This window comes from Thunnus albacares, chromosome 4 (assembly GCF_914725855.1).
Source record: "Thunnus albacares chromosome 4, fThuAlb1.1, whole genome shotgun sequence".
Classification (NCBI taxonomy): Eukaryota; Metazoa; Chordata; class Actinopteri; order Scombriformes; family Scombridae; genus Thunnus; species Thunnus albacares.
The window spans coordinates 4,682,647-4,695,079 of record NC_058109.1 but is presented as its reverse complement, the minus strand read 5'-3'; the positions used below and the strand labels follow the sequence as shown (position 1 = coordinate 4,695,079).

General features: G+C 38.2%; 1 protein-coding gene and 1 long non-coding RNA gene across 2 annotated transcripts; one reads left to right on the top strand and one right to left on the bottom strand.

The window, feature by feature from the left end:
* Positions 1 to 780: 780 nt before the first annotated feature.
* Positions 781 to 12,320, bottom strand: si:dkey-222f2.1 (keratin, type II cytoskeletal 8). Its single transcript, XM_044349704.1, has 10 exons — positions 11,560 to 12,320; positions 7,263 to 7,471; positions 7,104 to 7,164; positions 6,087 to 6,182; positions 4,544 to 4,708; positions 4,232 to 4,357; positions 3,406 to 3,549; positions 3,179 to 3,255; positions 3,043 to 3,089; positions 781 to 1,485 (listed from the first exon to the last, which is right to left on the bottom strand). Exons 1-10 carry the CDS (start codon positions 11,869 to 11,871, stop codon positions 1,376 to 1,378), a joined length of 1,347 nt encoding a protein of 448 aa, XP_044205639.1. The 5' UTR covers positions 11,872 to 12,320; the 3' UTR covers positions 781 to 1,375.
* Positions 5,835 to 7,359, top strand: LOC122981149. The gene is made up of 4 exons (XR_006403167.1): positions 5,835 to 5,923; positions 6,050 to 6,164; positions 6,256 to 6,386; positions 7,275 to 7,359. It is a non-coding gene; the product is annotated as an uncharacterized LOC122981149 (long non-coding RNA).
* Positions 12,321 to 12,433: the final 113 nt, after the last annotated feature.

The window sequence follows — 12,433 nt, the reverse complement described above, 5'->3', positions numbered from 1 at the left end:
TTAGAGATGTAGATTGTCCTTAAAGTGCTAAGATTATTTTTGCAATATTGGCTTGGCAGTGGAGAAAGGGTTCTGGAACTAGAACTAGCCAAAATCTCCTGGTGTGGCTAGTGGTTTGGTTTACATAAGGAGAACTTGCTTGTTTTTGAGGTACATGTACAAGCACGCAAGTACTGTATTCCTCCACTGTGCACTACATAAAGTAACCACTAGAGGACAGTGCTCAGCCATAACAACACAGGTAAGATGTTACCGTAGAACAGCTGTGCAGTAGGATGCAGCTGTGAGGTGGACAAAGTATAAAAAACACATATAAAGCCCAATATAATCTAGTAGTCCTGCAGGAAATGCACATAAATTAAACTGTCAGGAGAGCCAGCCTTTGTTTTCAGAGGCATCGAGTCCTCTAAGTTAAGATAATACCTCATACAACTACCACGAAAATGACTCAGTGGAGTTAAGAGGCACTGTCAAAATATTCATTCATTTAGGCTTCGGTATAGCAACAATATGCCAAATTTAAATTTTGTATAATAGGATTAAATTCCTCCAATCTCACTATTCAATCATTCAAAAGCATAGTTTTGTTTTTTTTTTTAGCAAATGCTGATCAAAGCCAATATATACAGAGGAAGGAGGATATAAAAATAGGAGTAGCATTTTTGGTGATAGGTCCCATATTGAATCTATATAACGTGCAAAAATAGATATAATGATTTTGCCTTATGTGTTAATTATAAACAGGGTGGTAAAAAGCACAAATGACAAAACACTCCAGAGTCTGTTTGTTTGTTTTTATTGTGTTTGTGGAAGAAACAGCAGAAAAGTGATAAAGAAACTTAAATTTAACGACTACATCTGTAGATGAAGATTACTAGTTTACCTGATAACAGTATCAAGACCTTCAATGTAAAAATACAAACAACCAAATTCTTAATTTGAGAGACAAAAAAAATGTGTTGGATACAAAATTCATAACTATAAATCACAACTACATCTCAACTAGAATACGCCCAAAATGATTTACAAGACTACAATATTTTTGGATTCTTATAATCTCACCACAGATTACATGAGCATAGAAAATAAAACAGTAGTCGATTACAGAATTACACTTACGGTGTTTAGTTTTTACTTATAACAATTCCCAGAACTATAACCATTTAATTTTCCTTGTTTAGATGCATAATTAAACTTAATTTTTCCATTTATTCTAAGTAAAGGTTAGTAATTAAAGGCCTGCACCCTCAAACATTTAGAGATACCTGTTAGAAAATCAACACGAAACTGTAGACGTGTGTGAATATGTGTTTGTGTGTTTATGTGTGTGTGAAGCATGGTGGTACATGCATGTTGTGTGTGTGTGTGTGTCCTCTCAGTGAGAGCTGTATCTGCTGTTATCTCTGGTCTCGGTCGTCTTTATCAGCAGTTTTGGAGCAGGAGAGCTGCTGTTAATGTGGTTGTAGCCATTAGTACTTTTAGTGCCTAGAGAGAGAGAGAGAGAGAGAGAGAGAGAGAGAGAGAGAGAGAGAGAGAGAGAGAGAGAGAGAGAGAGAGAGAGAGAGAGAGAGAGGGGCCAAACAAACAGTTAAGTGAATGAGAGGAGCAGGTAGAAAGGTTAATCATTTAGTCTATAAATTGTTAAAAAAAAATTGAGAAAATGGCATTCACAGTTTCTCACAGCCTGCAGTGAAGTCATCAGTTTGCTTGTTTTGTCCGACCAATAATTCAAAACCTACAGAGTTTTTAATTCAGTCACATGACAAAGAAAGCAAAGAAAGCATTTTGAGAAGCTAAAACAACACAATATTTGGCCTTTTTGCTTGAAAGAGACAACGATTATTCGATTATCAAAACAGTTACTGATTAATTTTGTCTTTGATTGTTGCCATTCTAATGTCAGCCGAGTATTTGACATCACTGAAAACAATGCAGGACCTACAGTACAAAGGCAAACGGCTACTGAAATGTGTTTAAAAAATGGTCAAATGATCAAAATGGAGATCTGCAAAAATGATCTTTATGCTCCACTGAAGTATGGACAGTCTTCAGCTGCGCAAGCAACGTTCTTATCAGGACAGAACATACTTTACATCTTAAAGACGAACAGAAGAACTGTGAGGCCAAAACCCATGTATTAGGCTTCATTTGAGAGATAATATCTTGTAGTTTCTGGAAATGTGCTTGTTTAGCATGTGGCTAAAACACAAAAAAGTGTTTTTGGTCCTTGTCTATAATGAGTCATATTTGAATAACAATAACTAGGACATGCTCTATGCAAGAACTATGCAAATCACCACATACCTTCTAAATCTTGTCAACGACATCTGTATAAAATTCCAGACTTCTAGGCCTAACCTAATGGGAACTAGGGAGTTTTTAGTTTATGGTGTCACTGGTGTCCCCAGACCTCTCCAAAAAGCCTCCAAGTAGCCAAGTTGTGCCGGTTGCTTTTACTCTTTACTGTGTGATGCTAAGCTGCTTACAACTGACTTAAGTGGGTCTCCGGTGACCCTGTGGATGTTAAGAGGTTGAAAACATGTAACACGTAAGCTGCCGACTTGTTCAAAGATGAATAAGATGTGCTGGTTGTGTGCTGCATCATTTAATTGTCCTGGTCACTATTAATGTTGTTTGCCTCGGCTTCCAAAAACAAAAAAGTACAAAAGGCTTGTTTTAGATAATCTTTTTATCATTTTTGTTGTTGAAAGTAGAGAAGCAGACAGGAAATGATGATAAAGATGACATGCAATAGAAGTCGAAAGCCAGATTTGAGCCTGAAACATCCCAGTATGTGTCATATAGACCAGTACGCCACTGTGGCTCTCAAAGAAAAGAAATATCAAACACTGGAATAAAAAATACAGTTGAAAAGAAATTCTCCACTTCTGCTATTTGTAATTTAAGCTCAATAGCAACATGTGCTTCCAGTGCAAGAGTGATGTTTATATGACTGAGTGTGAAGCCAGGATGTGGTTCAAGCATCTACACCTGGTTCAGGTTTGTCCTCCATGGTGCCTTCTAGCCGAGTTAAATACTTACTGTAGTTGGAGACGGCCTGGATGTTGAGGATCGACTGCTGTCCAAGTCTGCAGGAGAAGAGATACGAGGTTAGTTGGTATCATTTAATGGAGAGACATACAAGACATCATCACACCTTCTTCTTCCTTCCTCTCACCTGTCCTCCTCTCCCTCCAGCAGCTTCCTGTAGGTGGCGATCTCAATGTCCAGAGCCAGTTTCAGGTTCATCAGGTCCTACAGGCGAACAGGGAAATGCCAGAAAGGAGTTTTAGATAAGTTTGATTCCACATTACTGCACATTGAGAATATTATGCTGTATTCTCCCTGTTTCTGCCCGCCTCATCCCCTTCCCCACTGATGCCTGTTTCTCCCTCCAGGTCTCACCTGATACTCTCGGAGCTGTCTGGCCATGTCCTGTTTGGCTCTCTGCAGAGCGTCCTCCAGGTCTCTGGTCCGGGCTTTGGCTTCTTTCACAGCCAGCTCTCCACGCTCCTCCGCCTCAGCCAGCTGGTTCTCCAGACTGCCGCGCTGAGGGGGGACAGGGACAAGAAATCATCCATTCTGTATTGGACTAGTCTATATTTAATCATGTTTTTTATGTTTAGGATTTTATTTACTTTGTATTATTTTGTTTTTACTATAAAGCACTTGTTTTGAGTGATAGTAACTGAAGAAAATTGTATTGCTTTGGGTATAACACACCTGAAATAACTCTAGAAATAGACAAATATCTATATATGATCATCAGAATTGCAGCTTTGACACAAATAACTATAAACTTGTTAAAACTCCTGCCTTGTCTACAATATTTGAAGTTACCAATGAACAGAAATTGGAAATCAGAATTATGTACGTGATAGTTTTGCTCCTTTTTATGTTTTTCTTTTTTATGTTAAAGCAAAAAAATATATATAAATATTATAACCTGCAGAAATAATGCAATTTAAACAACCATAAATTTGTGATAAACTTGCAATAAAGTATATTTTAAAAAAAGGAATGGTCTAAAAAAATATTTTTTCATACATTTACTTTGTTTTGACTTTGGATCGCTTTACAGCATAAAACAGAAGGAGGACACTGTTCATCTGGAGCAAACTGAAGCAAAAGTTTTAGTAAAAGAAAAATAAACTCTATTGTCTCTTGTCGTTACCAGGATGTTAAGGGAGATGCAGGTATCTCCTAACATGATCTGTGTGTGTTTCTGTACCTGCGCTTTGACGGCCTCTATCTCGCTCTGCAGGCGGCTGATAAGTCGGTTGACCTCGGCCACTTCTGCCTTCACAATGCGGAGCTCGTCTCCATACTGGCTGGCCTGCACCGACATTTGGTCGAACTACAGACAGAAGAACATCAAGCATTATCTGTCATACTGCTTGTAATCAGATACACCAGCTGCTGTATTTCTGACAAACTAGCTGAACTTGCTGTAACTTTAACACAAGCTGTCACCACCAGTAACCACAGGTGTCACCAAATCAACCAGTACTGCAATTTTATGGATTAAAACTTAAGTCTTTACCTTGCTCTTGTACCAGGCCTCCGCCTCCTCTCGGCTGCGGGCAGCGATCTCCTCGTACTGAGCTTTGACCTCAGCTACGATCTGCTCCATGTTCAGGCTGCGACTGTTGTCCATCTGAACCACCACTGAGGTATCTTTGATGCTGGCCTGCAGCTCACGCAGCTCCTGGTCAGCAAATAAAATACAAGTGACAGTTAACAGCAGCAGACACACAATATACCATCATGTGTGAGAGACAATTATAAATGATATTTTCAGACTCTACAGGACTAATTATTGGCTGGAAAACGTCAATTTTTGATGTTGTTTTGTGTGTCTCTTTTTTTCTCTCTTTCTTGAGCAGTTAAAAATATTTGTTGAAGACAACATGTGAATATGTGACTTTAAAATGCAAAATTACACTTTCAGTTTAGTTGTAGTTGTTTGACTATTCATAAGCATTGCAACATTATAATTTTGAACAAAAAGGAGCAACAAAAATAATCTCATCCAGGTTGTGCAACATTAAACTGTCCACTACAGTAATGTTACAGAACTGAAAACATTTTGTGACTCATTCAAGAGAAAAATCCTTTTAACATTATGAAATATATAAAATTGTGGCTGCATGAGTTCATGCTTCAAGCTATTCTACTGTTTGGGAGAACAATCCTGACATAAGAATATTATATTTGGAATATAATTTTCCATTTTCCTAATGGTCAGCACCAGCAGTGCTGTCATCTGCATTTATTTTGCTGACATAAATCTAGAAAATACATAATTAAACTGTCAGAAGCATGTTTAACAAAAGTAGGGCAATGGTGTGGTGGTCAGGTGCACTGCAACTTAAGAAAACATATGCAAATAAAAAAACCAAATGCCAATAAGGAAAAGTTCTTCCCCACTTTGACAACACATATGTTGCATTTTGAAAACATTTCAAACAAATAAAACACAAGAAAATTAAACATAAAAACATGAAAGTTGAACACAAAAGTTGAACATAACTGAACTCAGTAACAACACAAATGTTTCTAGGCGACTCTAAAAACATTAGTAATTAGTAAAATGTTATGTGTATGGCCAACAATATCAGAATCATGCAATCACAATATTACTGACTAAAATAAACTGTTAGCTCATTTTCCAGCATGTCCAGACATGTTTCTGTGAAGCTGCAGCGCCTTTAGCTCTTTTGGGGATAACATGAACAATGCTTAAGAGTTATTTTAAGGTTTTTCTGTAATACTGAAGGCTTCAAAGACGCCTGACAATAGACAACAACAACAACAACCAAAAAATGATTTCCGTTGGCTGATATAAAAAACCTTCCAGAGGCCGCTGATGTTTGAAGTCGACTCTCCACTGAGTCTCGTCAGCGACAACAATGAACCGAAGGTCAGTCCGACTTTAACAGTTTCACAAGGAAATAACTGGATACCAAATGGGGAAAATGAATCAAGTGTGCAAATAAAGACATACAGGAAGATGACTGTTTTAATAAATCGTAAACACTGTTTTCAGCACCTCTGTGGTTCAAAGCATGAAGACATTTCATTACCTCTTCGTAGACATTACGCAGGAAGTTGATTTCATCAGTCAGAGCTCCCACTTTATCCTCCAGATCTGCTTTCACCAGGTAGGCTGAGTCTACATCCTGAACACACAAGAGACACACAAAGAGACAAACCTGCATGTGTGAATGAAAATCTTTAATCTTACTGTTGCAGCCTCATTGTGTCGTGCTGAAGCAAAAGTTAAGACACAATAGAGAAGAGACAGAAACCTCTTTCATACATGCAACATGTTGGGGTTCAGTTATCTGGGAAAGGTTGTAGTTTCTATCATTCACACACATCAGGTAAATTGTGGTAAGTTTTTCCTACATTTAGTCATTTAGTCTAACATTATCAGCATGTTGTTTTGTAATTTGATGTATTTAGTGTGTTTTTTTCAATGAAATGTAAAGTGTCAAGTCAGATATGTCGACCATATTCCATATTACCTCTTTTACACTTCAATCTGAACGGCTTAGATATTAGCAAACTAAAGTTAGCTTTCTCAGTTGGTTCATTCAGCTAGCTAACGCATCAGTTCCTCTCTGTAGCATGACATGCAACCAAAACCATCTACTCAGCCAAGGTGAGTTTAAATGACCATCATCATATCATAACTCCTCATCTAAAACCTTGTCATTAAGAAATGTCTTTATTTTTAATCACTGGCTAGCAATTTTAAGACCTAAAATTGGAATCTCGAGACAATAAAGGGTGGGGACCAACCTCTGTACTACAGTCAAGAAGTCAGATTTCTGAAAATCTTACAAGTTTCTGAGTTGGTAAATTGTCAGAGCATCTTATGTGGAAAAAAGACTCCAGCTCCTGTTCCCATGTGACACTGACAGGGAAAGTTACCAAAGCATTTATGGGTTTTTCATGCATGTGATTATGTAGAAAAGAGATAGAGAAGACGAGAAAGACAGGAGACAAGGGAAAAGGACAATGAAGTGGTTCATCTTACTCACCACACCTGTAACGTATGAATGAATATGACTGAATGTGTCTGTGTGTCTGCTGACCTTCTTTAGGATAACAAAGTCATTCTCCAGGTTGTTTCTCTTGTTAATCTCCTCCTCGTATCTGGAGCAGAGACAAGACAGTGAGATGGAGGCCGTGTGTTTCAGTACACAATAATACTTATTAAGATGTCGGCTCACTGCCACAGTGACATTATTTACTTGTGTTTATAGTCCTCCACCAGGCCTTGCATGTTCCTCAGCTCCCCGTCCAGTTTGGTCTTGTCGTTGTTGACCAGGTCCATCTGGCGCCTCAGACCCGCCATGTAGGCCTCGAACAGGGGCTCCACGTTGGATCGGCCCACCCCCTGAACCTGCAGCAGCTCCAGTTTAGTCTCAAGCATCTTATTCTGCTGCTCCAGGAAACGCACCTGTGGAGGGAAGTGGGAAAGAATAAGAAAGACACTGCATTTAGAGGGTTTTCATATACTATAACGCATCCTGTAGCAGCCATATTAGAGGTTTTGACACTATACATATGATCAATTTTGTGTTTAATTTTGGCTTGTTAACCATGGTTTCTGACCAAATAACCATTTTTGTCTCGTTAAAACTTAAATTAGCATAATTTGAACACTGGATTTCAGAAAGAGTCCAGCAGGAACTGAAAGAAATGACATATGAAGCTTCCATTAGCATGGTTAGCTTAGTAAAGACTACAAACAGAGGCAAACAGCTAGCCTGGCTCTGTCCAAGGGTAACAAAATCCACTTACCAGCACCTGTAATGCTTAATAACTAACATTTTATATCTTGTTTGTTTAATCTGTAAAAAAAACTGAAGTGTAAATAACATGCTGTGGTTTTACGGGGGGAATATGCCAGACTTTTTGTTGGCTCAGCTTCTTATTTAGCATAAAAATATTGCTAAATTAATCTTATAACACAGTTATCTTATTTGTAAAACAACCAATGTATATACAGTAGCTGCTAGTGTTGAAAACTTGGCTAATGGACACCAGTAAACATTGACATTGGTTGGTTTATTATTATCCAGCTGAGTGTTTGCCTAACCAACATGTGACAACATAACAAAACACAAAATAAATCTTAACAGAAGTTGTATCTTGATGCTGTTTCACTGGAATTTTGGTTCAGAGGTTTTAAAAAGACTTTTTCAAAACAAACTCTTTTGAAAACCAGAACTGTTCAATTAAATAACTGCTACACCATTGTTTCAATATGAAACATTCATTACTATGTTTATTAGTAATATTTGTCTCTGGATATCTGTCTTTATATTATCTAAAATATAACTGAACTAAAACAGGCCCCTGGCCAGTCTATATGTCATAACTCAATGTGTTAACGATACTTCATTTTTTAATTGTAAAATTTTATTCATATATTTATATCACCTGTCTTTTGTGGTAGCTGTATTTTCTCTTCCCTATTATTTTTTCATTGTTATGCACCATAACACCAGGGCAAATTTCTTGTATGTGCAAACTTACTTAATAAACCTGTTTCTGATTCTGATGCTATTATCACGTGTTATTTACTCAGTAAACAGAACATGAAACGGTATTCTCTGAAGACAAAATCTGATGTTGAGAGTGAATACAAGTTGTGCTGTCATGTGACAACATTGCTCATTAGGTCTTTTTTGTTCTTATCAGTGAATAATGTCTTCCTTGGATAAAACAAAGAGAAGAAGCTGAACCATTCCAGCAGATAAGCAGCACAACATCAACACCTGACTGGGCTCCAGGTTTGTATCTGCACAGCTCGTGTTTCCTGCCTGCGGCCGGGTTTATCCACCATCCATTATACCTCCCGACACAAAGCCTGTGTTCTGTTCAGAGCAGAATAATCTCCCTCTGAGACACAACCACACCGTGTCTGACCTGATTTATCAGGTTACAACCCAACTCTATTGGGCGGAAATGGGACAGATAGCTGAGATATCCAGTGTCCCAATACCACTGATACAGAGTTTAAATGGCTGTTTAAATCCCAGATGCATTCAGTGCCGCGTTGGCTCTTTTTTTTTTAAGGTTTTAAGTCTCTTGTTTTTATCAATAGTTCAGGTCTAAGTGTGGGTTATCTGCAACAACCAGTATCAATAAATGCTATTACATTCCCAGTAATCTTGGGTCATTGACCTTCATTCAGATTTAAACTGGTTTATCATCCTACACCATATAAAACCTGCCCGCCTGTTGCATTGGACTAATTATTTCTCTGCATGAGGGAACAAGCTCGTTAATGTTTCAGTGCTGTTGGGGCCAGGTGGGGTTGGATTACGCTGGTAGCTGCAGGGTCGGTTTATTAATCAGTTGACTTGACTTTGGCTTTTATCGGTTTTCGCATGTCGTTATGCATGGCTGCAGTAGGAGAGGTGGTCACACTGCCACAAAAGCCAAAGATCAAATAAATTTATCAGCCAGGAAAATCCAGATAGTGTGTATGAATGAAGAACAAACTCCCTTCTTGTGTTTGATCCTTGCACCAAACAGATTATATCATTGAATAAGCAAACCTCACTTAGATTTTAAAAAAAGATCTCAGGTTGTCCTACCTTTCCTGCAGCTAAGAGCTCCTGTGACCCTGACAAGAGCAAACAAGGACTCTTTTGTGTGTCACCTATTAGCTGGGAAATTACGTCAACCATCTCTTTTACAGATGGACAAGCTTTCAAATGTTTGCTGGCAGGTTTCACAATATTTTGTCTTGTGGAACTGAAACTGATTTGGTGAGTGCGTTTTTCAGCAAAATATTTCAACACTTTGAAAATCTGATATAGATAATGAAACCCATGAGAGCATGTTTAATAAATAAAATCCAGATCAATTAATCGTTTTGTGACCAATCTTTGGGTGCTAAATCAGAATTTAACCCCATTTTTGCACTTTGACTGTAATTGAAGGATTTCCAGATGCTCAAAAGCAAAGTCTCTACAGGCAGTACAGATGGAAGGCAGTGAAATATACGGTAAAAATATGTTTGCCAAGTCATTTCGTCATTAAAACTTCTGCAAACCTCTTCTGCAATTTGCCACAACACTGCCAAAGTGGTGTAATCTTGCATAAATATACTGTAATAATCTCTGCAGATTACATCAGTATAAATGTTTGACTTCTTTGTGATTTTATTTTATTTAAATCAGCACCCAGAAAGCTAAAAAGAAAAAAAGTTAATTTTGTACATTTGGACAAACGTATCTCCGTCTCTCTGCGCCTGAAGAGTGTCTCTGCTGATGTGAGAAGCCAACAATGCCTCTATTGTGAGAGTGTGTTACCTACTCCGTGAGAAAGCGGAGATGTTCCCTAAGTAGGGTATCAATGTCCTACATTATCACTGAGCCGGTCACTTCTTCTGTGGGAAATATGTGCCGCCTGTGTTCTTCAGGAGCCTCAACACGACTATTATTAACAGCTCTTATTTTACTATTAGCCAGAAATCTTCCCCACACCTTTAAAATCTGTTTTAAATATCTAAACAGAATGTAAAGTTGTAAGATTGTGCTATGTGGTTGTGTTCTTGTGTTCTTAACTCTGACTAATGTTCAATTCAGTTTAGTTAAGCCAGGTTAGCGTTTGCTAATGTAACAGCAACATTAGCAATGATGATTTATTTACAACCTGTCAAAGAAATTTTTTGTTGTTGCAGTTTTTGTCTGGGTCTGATGGTTTCTGACAGAGCGTCCTGTTTCAGCTGGTAACATTCATTCATTCCATGTCTTTGACAGAGGATTCAAGGTCATAAAATTACCAAACCAAGATGTAAAGGTACCGTTTCAAGTTTGGTTTTCTCTCACAAAAAGTGAAGGTAACTAGACTCACTAAACCCCGGCTTAATGGCGATGACTAAATTTGGTGTAATGGCTCCCACAACGAAAGGACAATGTTGTCAGTAAATGTTCGTTTGGTAAATGAGGAAAGGTAAACAAATTACCAACCCACAATGTAACAACAATGTTGTAAGATGTGAAACTTACCAAAAAATTAGGGTATTTTGCTGGTTATTCATGTGTTGGATGGGAAGCCAGTGCTTTCAGGCTGATTTATAAATCGTACAAATGTTTTCTACAGACTTAAAGATGTTTAATTTCTGTAGAATATGTGTTTTGATGTTGAACATGTTTTATAAACCACATCAAAATCGTATCCTTAATTTTTTCAATTCAAATAAGTGGCAGACGTTGAAAGGTCATTCATGCCTTTTTTTAAAAATCCAGTGAATGCAACTTTATACAATGACTGAAAATAGTGTGAAACTGGAATTTTTATAATAAAAATTTCCCAAATACAAATGTGACATCTTCAAATTGCTTCTTTTGTCTGACCAACACTTGAAGGTAATCAACGATATAAAACAGAGAAAAGCAGCAAATTCACACATCTTATAGTCTGGAACCACAGAATATGAAAAATTCAAAGATTTATTTCTATCAAATTATCAAAATAGCTGCAGATAATTTTTTGTAATTGATTCATCTTTATCTCTAGTCCCTTTACCTTATCTATGAAGGATGCAAAGCGGTTGTTGAGGCTCTTGATCTGCTCCTTCTCATGGGCTCGGCTCATGGACAGGCTGGGGTCGATCTCCAGGTTGAGGGGGGCCAGCAGGCTCTTGTTGACCGACAGGGACGCCAGCGGGGTGCCGAGGCCGTGGTGATGCCCGTTGGTGCCCGCGTACAGAGAGCTGCTGCTCAGGGAGATGCCGCTGAAACCCCCCTGAACTGGACCGAAACCACTCAGCCTCCTCGACCCACTGCTGCTCCGGACAGAGTTACTGGAGCTGATTCGCTTGGTACGACTCAGACTCATGATGGAGCGAGAAGAAGAGGTGCAGAGATGAAGGGAGAGGATGTAGAAGAAGAAGCAGAGGAGAAGGTAGTGGAAAGACTGAGATATAGCTAGAAGAAGGAGAGATTAGGGAAACAAGAGGAAGAAAAAAGCAGTTTACAATGAAATGCAGATTATTAAATAAATGAATAAAATAATAAAACTTTCTAAAAAACAGAAAACTTGCAAAAAAAACAAGCTGGGCTGAGCAGAGAATCAACGACAGAGAAGGAAAGTGAGCAGGTGAGTGCAAGATGTCCGAGCACAGTGAGGCGTCTCAGGTGTTTTTTAAACCTCCCAAAGGTGGGAGTCAGAAGAGGAGGAGAGAAGCTGTGGTGTCAAATATCTTGTTATGTGTTTCAGGTTTTTAGGGGGAAATTGTGGCAGAAATAAGTTAGTTGAAAGGTGCTGGTGAACAAAAATTCACCTTTTGCTCCCTAAAATGTAACTTCTAATTTATAACCAGTAAAACAGTTGTAACTTTATTTGAGACCTGACAACAAACTGGATACTGTGGAGCAGTGGTGGGAAATTACATTAAGTA